The sequence below is a fragment of the Genypterus blacodes genome, unplaced genomic scaffold (assembly GCF_046128005.1).
Source record: "Genypterus blacodes isolate CSIRO-AG114 ecotype Tasmania unplaced genomic scaffold, CSIRO-AGI_Gbla_v1 ptg000156l_1, whole genome shotgun sequence".
NCBI classification, from domain to species: Eukaryota; Metazoa; Chordata; class Actinopteri; order Ophidiiformes; family Ophidiidae; genus Genypterus; species Genypterus blacodes.
The window spans coordinates 2079077-2089132 of NW_027466957.1; the positions used below are offsets into that span (position 1 = coordinate 2079077).

Sequence of the window (10056 nt, forward strand, 5' to 3'; positions counted from 1 at the left end):
ATATCACAGCGAGGCGTACATTTGCCTCTGAAGATAGGTCACAGTGTCTCTGCATCCAAATCAGCCTGGCAGCTGGAGCAGTCAAGATGCCTAAGCACCACATATACATTCACACACACACACCCACTCATACACATTCACACTCACGGACACTCTTCTAGGTGCCACGGACTCGCAGAAGGGAAGTAACGGCACAACAGCCCCTTGCTACTCCTAAACTCAATCTGCATCTTAATTCTCCTTTTAAAAACACCATAACTCCATCAGTGTGAGGATGTAGCACTTGTTAGCTTTAGCTTTATGGCCTCATAAACAGAACCATATGTAATCCTTCAGAGCCACCAGTGCTCCCGACAGTTTCAAGATGTAGTCGTTTTTACACATTCAGACAACATTGGAGGCTCTTTCTCTGTTAGCTCAGTGAGATGAGATGCTAACTTGGCTCTCTTTTGCTCTTCCTAGCGAGAAGGCTCTGCTGGTGAACAAGTTTGAGCTGAGCATCCGTACGGAGGCGACCCAAGGCCTGGTACTGTGGAGCGGCAAGGGCGTGGAGCGCTCCGACTACATCGCTCTGGCTATCGTGGACGGACGTGTCCAGATGACGTACGACCTCGGATCCAAGCCCGTAGTGCTGCGCTCCTCTGTGCGCGTCGATACCAACCGCTGGATACGCATCAAGGCCAGCAGGTGAGGGGGGGGGAGGACACGGGCGTGGAAGTCTTTACAAGTTTGCAGTAAAAATGAGTGTTTCCCTTGTCCTTCTGCACATAAGTCACCCTTGTCTGTAAGATGTGGAAAGGATAAAACTCCCAGGACGCTGCAGCACCCTCGCCTTTCTGAAAATGTTGCCGCCAATCAGCAGTTTGGGATTAGAGAGAAATATTGCATCACAATTCGCTAAAGCCCGACCTCACCTTGATGCTGTCAGCAAGGGAGCGTCTGAAATTTACACTCGCTGTCACGTTACGTCCAAGCACCCATTAAACATTTTTGAAATATCTTCTTATCTGGAAAAATCGAACCTGGAGGTTAAGCACAACCAGCAGTGAGGAGAAATGTGTGTTACAGCGTGTCGTACTTGAATAGGTGTATACTTTTAGACGGTCCCTTGCGGATCTAGAATTGTGGCTCACTTAAATAAATCAAGAACCAGGGAACTATAAGAACTATCAGTTTCTATCGAGCAATAAGTGGGTCGTCTAATCCATGATGTGTTCAATGTTTCTGGACATCTGGAAAGTGAACAAACAACAAACTGTCCTGTTTTTAGTCTGTAGAAGCACAGTCAATCAATACATGTTCCAACATAATGGAGCATTAATGGGTTCTTACTTTAGAAGTTCTGAGAATGACACACTTAACACCTCGTGTGTGTGATCTCAGCTTCTAAGTATCCGGGGCTCTGAGATGAGCTTTACTGTACCAGGGCTGAAGTAATCCATCATGGAGGAGTGGTCCAAAGATGAATTCGACCACATGCACTCAGAAGATAACATCATTTGGTGTAAATAGAGCTCACATTGTGTTCACGTCTTGGCTTTAATGACGCCGTCTCTGTTGGAAACCTACTTCCCCCCCCACTTCAAATTAGTGCTGTCCTCACAAGCCCTAAGTGTGTGATAATGCAGAGTGTGTGCAGCTCCTCAATTGAATGGTGTTCTAACCCCGTCTGTTAGCAGCAGACAGACACATTTAGAACGCTGCTTGGCAAAGGCGCTATCATGCTGGCAGTAAAGTAATGGAGGTTGGATGCTCAGGATAAAAAAAAAATGCAATTTAAAGCTATCATGTGCAGCACACATACATCACACTGACTCCCAATTGCTTCTCTCTCTCGCTTTCTTTTACCCAGAGCACTTAGAGACGGCTCTCTACAGGTTGGCAACGAGGCGCCGGTAACAGGGTCATCGCCACTGGCGGCAACACAGCTGGACACAGACGGGGCGCTCTGGTTGGGTACGTGTCCGAATGTATAGAAAAACAAATGTCATTCAGACTTGAAAGTGTTTGTTGAATGTAAAGGGAATTCTGCTTATTTGGTTGTTCTTTTTCATGCCAGCTCTTGTTAGAAGGCTGCCAAAAATGAGCAATGAACTCTCGGGCCTTACAGAGTGTAAGCACAGTGCCTGGCAGGAGGAGAAGGATGCTGTTAGAGAAAAAAAAGATCCTAGTCTATTGCAGGATTGAGAAATGTAAGACTATATGACAAACTCCAAACTCCAAACTCCAAACCTGTCTGCTCTCCAGAATGGAAAAAGACCAAAGTGGGCCTGTTATCTACCTAGAGTTCAATTTGGCCCAAACTTCAGTGAGGGAAGTCATTTTTGAACATGATTGGAATGATCATTTTGAGGAAATAACATAGAAGGAAAATGGGGAGAAATAAAGTCCAACTCTTCTTTAAGAGATACACACACACACTCCAAAGCAGTGAAGACGTCCAGCCTGAGAGACGCACAACGCGCACATACAGAGTAGACAAGTACACTTTACGCACCCGCACACTGGCAGGGAGGCAGCGCAGTGGAACAGGTGCTGAGCCCTGCAGCAAGAATACGTAATCCTCACACGGCCCCCCCCCCCACGAAGAGACCTCTCCTTTTTAAATCCCCTTTTCACTGCTCATCATTAATTCATCTGTAACTCGCATGAAATTAGCCCTGCTGATCCGCGATTCAGAGGCACGCAATCCGATTAAAGGGGGCAGGTACAGGGCCTGTAAAGAGCAGGAGAGGGATGTGAACCCTCGGCCCGGACAGATTAAATAAAGAGGAAGAGGTGAAGGGAGGGGAAAGAGTGAGGAGGAGGAGGAGGAGGAGAGATAGTGTTAGGTGAAGAAAGAAAGAGAATGTCGGAGGATAGCGAGGCCGACAGTGAAAGAGAGAAGGAAAAATAGATTAAACTTAATTAATCCCCAAAGGCAAATTATGGCATTGCTGCTGCTGCTGCTCTGTAATATCTGTTAAATTACTGAAAAAAAAGAAGGAAACAGAGCCTTGATAAAACAGATGGTAAAATCTTTAGACTCATGAAAGTGTGAGTAAAGACGTTTCCTCCTGAGATATTGGGAAAGACACTAATGAATGCTGTGAGTGTGCGGGCTGAAAAGCTCAGCTCCAAACTCCATCCAGAGAGCAAAGCAGCTGCACATCCACCAGGCCCATTAGGTCATCTGGTTACCATAATGGAGGGACAAAAGTGTGAGAGTAAGAATGGAAAATAGGGAGAATAATTGAAGTAACTGATGACATTTACATCTGGATAAAATGTCTGCTTTGCTACTCAACGTCCAAGCTCTCAAGGTCAAACACAGAGGTTAGACAAACCACATCTAACTGCTTAATGTCTTTAGTGGTGGAAACTCTACCACAGCTGGTGACGGGGTTAATGTTTCTGGTTTGTTTGGAACAAGTGGAAGAAGAATTATCAGCTGGTGTAATGAGTTTTACAGTCCCAGTGTCTCTAAGGTGCTACAAGAAATAGGAGTGACGTAACTTTTGATGGTGTTGGTTATTACCAATCTGAGTCTACATTGGAGTTGTGTGTCAAATTCTAAGAACCTTTTCCTTTAAACTGTCAGCTTCCTTTTTTAGGCTGGATGCTCTAACTGGCTCCTACACACACTCTTTGTCTCATTCTATCACATCCATTGTACAATTTACCAAAGGCTATAATTCCACCTCACAAACCTTAAGAGCAGCCTTCCAGAAAGCTGGCTCTGTTCTGATTGGACAGCTGCATCAGGCCTGAGTTGGCAGCAGACTTTGACAACATTCAACACACAAACCTCGGCTATATTACGCAATCATCATGCAGGAAAATATCAAAACATTTCCCCTCTAAGGGCTAGAATTGAGAGAAATAGCGTCAAAGTGAGTAAACTGAAATATCGATTGATCATTTCTCAGTACCGCCACAGAAAAGTTATTTTAAGAATTCTAAACTCTGAACCTGGCTTTGATTCTTCAAACACAAAAGCAATCATTGCTGCATCATGGTTTGATTTAGCTCCAAGTTGAGTAATTGCTGTCTGCTGCGTGTCACAGATGGTTTAGTTGAGAGTGTGTGAGTGCTCATCGTCGCACGTCCTCTGTTTCCCCTCAGGTGGTCTGGAGGAGCTGGCGGTGGCCCGACGGTTGCCCAAGGCCTACAGCACCGGCTTCATTGGCTGTGTCAAGGACGTGGTGGTGGATGGTGTAGAGCTCCACCTGGTGGAGGACGCCTTAAACAGCCCTACAATATTACACTGTTCCGCCGCCAAATAAGCTTGCAGAGACGAAATATTGATAGAAAATGGAAAACAAACCCTCCCAACCACTCCCTCCATAGCGCCCATGTCTCCTGCTGTAATTATTTTCTATTTTTGTATACTTTTCATCGCTTTTTATATGGAAAGAAAATGAATATGTTGTTTTAATTTTGGTTTTATATATTTTGTTTTTTTTTAATCTGCACCTCTGGTCACAGTATACTCATTATTTTCCTCCTTCTCCTCTTCCTTTACCCCCCCCCCACCCCCACCCCTCATCATTCACAGTTACGCAGCCGTTTGCGTCACCTATGTGAAAAAAAAGGTGTTTTGTTGTTCCTGTCAGTTGTGTTGCTCTTTTTCTCATTCATTACTTGAACACTTGTGGACCTCGTCGACGATCTCCGGGTGACTGCCTTGTCTTGGTGCCATATTTGTCATTCACATTCCCCCCCCCAAGCATGGCCTACACATCCATATACACACATGCGTAGACGTACATTCCCCCCTCCCGCGTGAGCTGGACACCGTTCATCCCGCCGCTTTGATACCGCAGCCCGCTGCCGTGTACAGGCGGCAAAAGCCTGCATTCAGCCCCAGCAGCCCTCTGTATTTTCCTAATGGGACTTTTCAGATATCAGTCAAGCTGCTACAATGAGAAAGTACACCGTGGAAACCACTCGATCAAACCAACCCCCCCCTTGCCCCCCCTCCCTCCCTCACCCATCCCAGTCTGAATCCCATCAGAGCCTTTAGTTTTGAAATATGACTTACTAACACTGCAAGCCAACAAGATGAAGAGGGCACTGCATTCCACCATGACTTGCATATCATTAGTCATAAGTCAAGAAATGAATCATACACATGAATAAATGTTATAAATATAGAGTATATAAATAATACCTGAGACTGTGAATATGTACGATGGGTTCTCTTTGGAGAATTGTGCTTCTCATGTACTATTGTGCGTTCAGTTTTACAATCAGCGGATGAACTTATGATGACCACTATAAATGCATGCACTTCTGCAATTGTTGGTTTGAATCTGGTTTTGTTTTGTTTTGTCCTTTGAGGAGAAAAAAAATGGTTTTATTGACATTTATGTTCCAAAATCTTTTTTCCAATTTGAAACATGTCACTGTTTTGGTTTCATTCTTGTCTTGTTTCCGATGAAGAGCTAGGAGAAGTGTTTGTTCTGTTTTTCCTTGGGTGCTGTTAGATTTGCTGGACATTGAACGGTGCAGAAGGGGAATAGTTGTTACAGTAGCTGACCTAAAGGAGGTGCTAAAGGCAAAGACTGGAGGAAAGGAGACACAGAGAGGATGCAAGGAGAGATCTTATCGCGAGGAGTGTTACTACTCTTGGGAATGTCCTGTCAAACAACAGTCAGTCGTCAACAAAAACAAACAAATCTTCAAGTTCCACAAACTCTGCCTGAGACTTTTTCCTTTTCATATCCGACCCGAGGATATATTTCCTGGAGAAAACTTTTCTGGCTGTTGAAAGAGAGAGACTGTGATGTTGCTGGGACCTTTTGAAGCCATAACAGCCGCAAAAATGAAAAAGATACATAGTCCTACTCGCAAATTAACATAGTTACGCATGGGTTTGTATTATCGAGAATTCTGTAACATTGACGCACCGATGCAATGTGGAGTTGTCTTTGCCGAACAACAATAAGCTGCGACGACTGATGTAAAGACGCTCTTGTTTTGATATAAGATACTTGGCAATATTCTGAGACTAAATCATGCCTGTTTGTGGTCGAGTATCAATGGTCTTGTACTAGTTTCCTTTTTTCTGTTTCCCTTCTTAAATCATCAACCTACCGTTTTTGTACAGCCCTGCGATTTCTAAGTGTAAATTTAGCAAATGTGTGATCTGTGGAGGTTTATGTTTTTAGTATTATACACTGGAACCAAGTCTGACTTGTCTGTTCACCCACATGATGATATACTTCTGTAAATGGGGGAGGGATTAGGGAAAGCAGCCCTGAAGCTATAAATGTGTTGTGTGTAATCAGGCTCTGAGTGTCCAACTCGGACCAGGAAAGCCCTTTTTTTTTGTTTGTTGATGAAACAAGATGCTTAAAACCCCAGTACTTAGTCTTTTAACCACATACTGGTCTTATTTGACTCAATAAAAGGTGATATTCCTGTGGACACGTTGCATATTCATCCTATGGACTCAAGAACAGTAATGACACTAGCAGTCTGTGGTTAGGGTGGAAACTCTGAATTGCCTTAAAAACTGCTCACCTCCACTATAAGCAGGTGACAATGACATCATCCATATAACTGTTTCTTACTTAAGCCAGTGTATTAGCCTCATCCCATAATGTAAATGAGTAATACATAATAATAATAATAATAATGATGATAATTATATTAGTAATAATGCTCATACACAAAAAATCCCAGCGGGCCTCAGAATCGTCCCCTCTGGCTTTTTACAACAAAATCCTTCTATCTACTGTTTTTGGATCTGTTTTCTGTTCCTTATTTATGTCTACATGTGGACTCTGCCCCATGTCTGGCCTCTGTAAACTACTGTCTGACTGCGCTAAATCTCCTGAAAGGACAGTGCACCCAGTAAGAGTGGCATGACCTGACCATTACTAACTTTATGACCTTTGTCTTGTGTTCCTACCACCATGAAATAAAATGTCAACCAAATGGATCCTGTTCAATCTACAGATGTCTTGATTTACTGATTATCTGGTGTGTTTATGACTTTCAGTTATTGCGAATCTTCAAAGTAATCCCTGATTTGTTTCAATGTCACGATTTGTATATTGTATATGTATATTTAGTTAGGAGTATGGGTTAAAAAGATGCTAGATTGAAGGTTTGTAGAAGTGTCATCCAATAACACTAACCCGTAGGTCCTGATCTGTTTTTTGATTGGTCCTTTACTTCATATTAACATGGTTAAATTGATGAAGTCCAGAGGTAAGAAGTAAGTTAACAAGAGGCCAATCAGAGCAGAGCAGAGGGTTTCAGGGAGAGAAGCTTATTGAGAAACGCATACAAGAAACATCAAGCTCTCCGTCCTGAGCTGTGCTGAAAGCTTCAGTTAACATTATTCGATTACTCCTGCATTAACATGGTGACATCATCATATAACGCAGAGCTGGACACACCCATCAAGTATGAGGCGAGGAAGTGAGCTCAGGCAAAAGAGGACAGAGAGAGATTGAGAGTTAGAGCACAGTGAAGAGTTCCTTTTATTTGCAACAATTTTAGAAATGTACCCCTAAATTACATTACATTACATTACGATCATTTAGCAGACGCTTTTATCCAAAGCGACTTACAATAAGTGTGTTCAACAAAGGTAGATAAAAGAACTTCAGGTCACAAGAAATCGTAAGCACATTTCCTTCCTAAACCAACAGCTAAGAGCATAACTAGAGCTAGAGTAGAAACGCAATAAGTTAGGTACTATGATGAATGAGAAAAAAAAAGGACAGATTAGAAATGAAAGATTAGAAAACAAGAGCATCAGGAGAGCTAGGACAGAGTAGGTGATGTCCTAAGAGGGAGGATCCGGGTAGTGTTTCTTGAAGAGATGGGTCTTCAGCCTGCGGCGAAAGATGGGCGGCGACTCCGCTGTCCTGACATCAGTCGGGGGAGCATTCCACCACTGAGGTGCCAGAACAGATAAAAGCCGTGACCGCATCGATCGCAAGCAGGGGCCGCTGAGCGCCGGGGCAGCCAGTCGCCTGGAGGCAGCAGAGCGAAGTGGTCGGCCGGGGGTGTAGGGCTTGACCATAGCCTGGAGGTATGAAGGAGCTGTTCCTTTCACTGCCCTGTAGGCTAGCACCAGAGTTTTAAACTGGATGCGGGCAGCTACGGGGAGCCAGTGTAGAGAACGGAGAAGGCAAGTTGTGTGGGAGAACTTGGGAAGGTTGAACACCAGACGAGCAGCAGCTTTCTGGACGAGCTCCAGAGGTCTGATGGCGGAAGCCGGGCGCCAGCAAGGAGGGAGTTGCAGTAGTCCAGGCGGGAGATGACAAGAGCCTGGATCAGCACCTGCGCTGCCTTGTCGGTGAGGAAGGGACGAATCCTCCGGATGTTGTAGAGGAGGAATCTGCAGGAACGCGTCACCGAAGCGATGTTTGCCGAGAACGACAGTTGGTCGTCCAGGGTCACACCCAGATTCCTCGCGGTCCGAGTAGACGTCACCACGGAGTCATCTATGGTGATGGCCAGGTCTCGGTGCGGGCAGCCCTTCCCTGGGAGAAACACCATCTCAGTCTTGTCCAGGTTGAGCTTCAGGTGGTGCTTCGACATCCACCCCGAGATGTCTGCCAGGCAAGCAGCGATGCGCGTCTCCACTTGGGCGTCAGAAGGAGGGAACGACAGAATCAGCTGGGTGTCATCAGCATAGCAGTGGTAGGAGAAGTTATGGGAGTGGATAACCGAACCAAGAGATGTTGTGTAGAGGGAGAAAAGAAGAGGGCCCAAGACCGAACCTTGCGGAACCCCAGTGGTGAGCCTACGTGGCTTCGAAACAGAACCTCTCAGTGTTACCTGGTAGGAGCGACCTGTCAGGTAGGACGCGAACATGGAGAGCGCAGAGCCAGAGACACCCATTCCCTCAAGGGTAGAGAGAAGGATCTGGTGGTTCACCGTGTCGAATGCTGCAGACAGGTCCAGGAGAATCAGGACAGAGGAGAGAGAGTTCGCTCTAGCAGTTTGGAGTGACTCGGTCACTGCCAGGAGGGCCGTCTCGGTCGAGTGGCCCACCTTGAAGCCGGACTGGTGGGGGTCCAAAAGGTTGTTCTGGTGGAGGTACAGGGACAGATGATTGAAGACAGCACGTTCAAGAGTTTTAGATAGGAAGGGTAGAAGGGATACCGGTCTGTAGTTCTTGACTGCTTAAATGAAAATAACAATGTGGAAATCTATTGATCTCTAAAGCTAAGTCATCATAACAAGTCACCTTTTGTGTTGTAATGAAACAGTTGTGTTATTTAATCTGTTTCAGCCAGAAATGAGAAATGGGAGTCATATCTTGAGAGAGGGAAGTAAAACGTTCTTGCAGCTCCAGAAAAATAAAACCTGAGTTAAGAAAGACAAGTTTGTAGATTTAACTGATTGAAATGATTTCCCTGCTCTGCAAGTGCAAATGCACCCAAGAGTCACTTGAATACTAAATTCCAGCTTCTGGCCCGGAACACTAAACAGCAAGTCCAGTCACCTTGAACTCCTTCTGTTATCCGGTATCTTCCGACCTGGATGACAGTGATAGTGCACTTATGTAAAGCTCCTGTATGTAATGACAGAGATAATGGAAGGAAACATGATTTTGGAAGGAAATGGAAGGAAACACAGTTTTCTGTTGCATATCTATATCCCCACTCTCAGCTCAGATGAAGCAGTGAACTGATGTAGTGCGGCTTTTAGCAGGGAAGCTCAAGCATCTTATCAAGGCACAATAAAAGTCCTGATCATTTTATCGAATTAGTGTTATTCCAGACTACATCAGGACATGATGATGAAAAGTTGGAGAGGAGTCTGTATATCAGCACTGCTCTGGTTAATATCTAACAACTTTTTCCTGGTATTCTGGTTTATGGAAGCCATTATATTACAGTAACCAGACCACTAATTGTGTAATCTTGGGCAGGAGAAAAACATGTGGCTTGGATGCCAATTTGGGTTCAAACGTCTATCCATTCCTCCTCTACCTCTGGGTTCATTTCAGATATTCTCCACTTAGAGAAATGGACTCTGTGTATAACCTTAAACTGAATGAGTGCAAGATGAGACGGTGTGTAGCCCACTTACAACCTCCTCCAT

The 10056-nt window shown here is 44.7% G+C and overlaps 1 protein-coding gene and 1 pseudogene across 2 annotated transcripts in view; one reads left to right on the forward strand and one right to left on the reverse strand.

The window, feature by feature from the left end:
* Nucleotides 1–6928, forward strand: part of agrn (agrin) — a 224083-nt gene extending 217155 nt beyond the window's left edge. For both annotated transcript variants that reach the window (XM_076167235.1, XM_076167236.1), the window contains 3 exons: nt 463–687; nt 1853–1956; nt 4105–6928. In XM_076167235.1, coding sequence (XP_076023350.1) covers nt 463–687; nt 1853–1956; nt 4105–4265 — 490 coding nt within the window. In that variant the 3' untranslated portion in view covers nt 4266–6928. The remainder of the gene's footprint in view (nt 1–462; nt 688–1852; nt 1957–4104) is intronic.
* A 579-nt stretch (nt 6929–7507) lies between these two features.
* On the reverse strand, nt 7508–10056 carry LOC143012869 (uncharacterized; annotated as a pseudogene).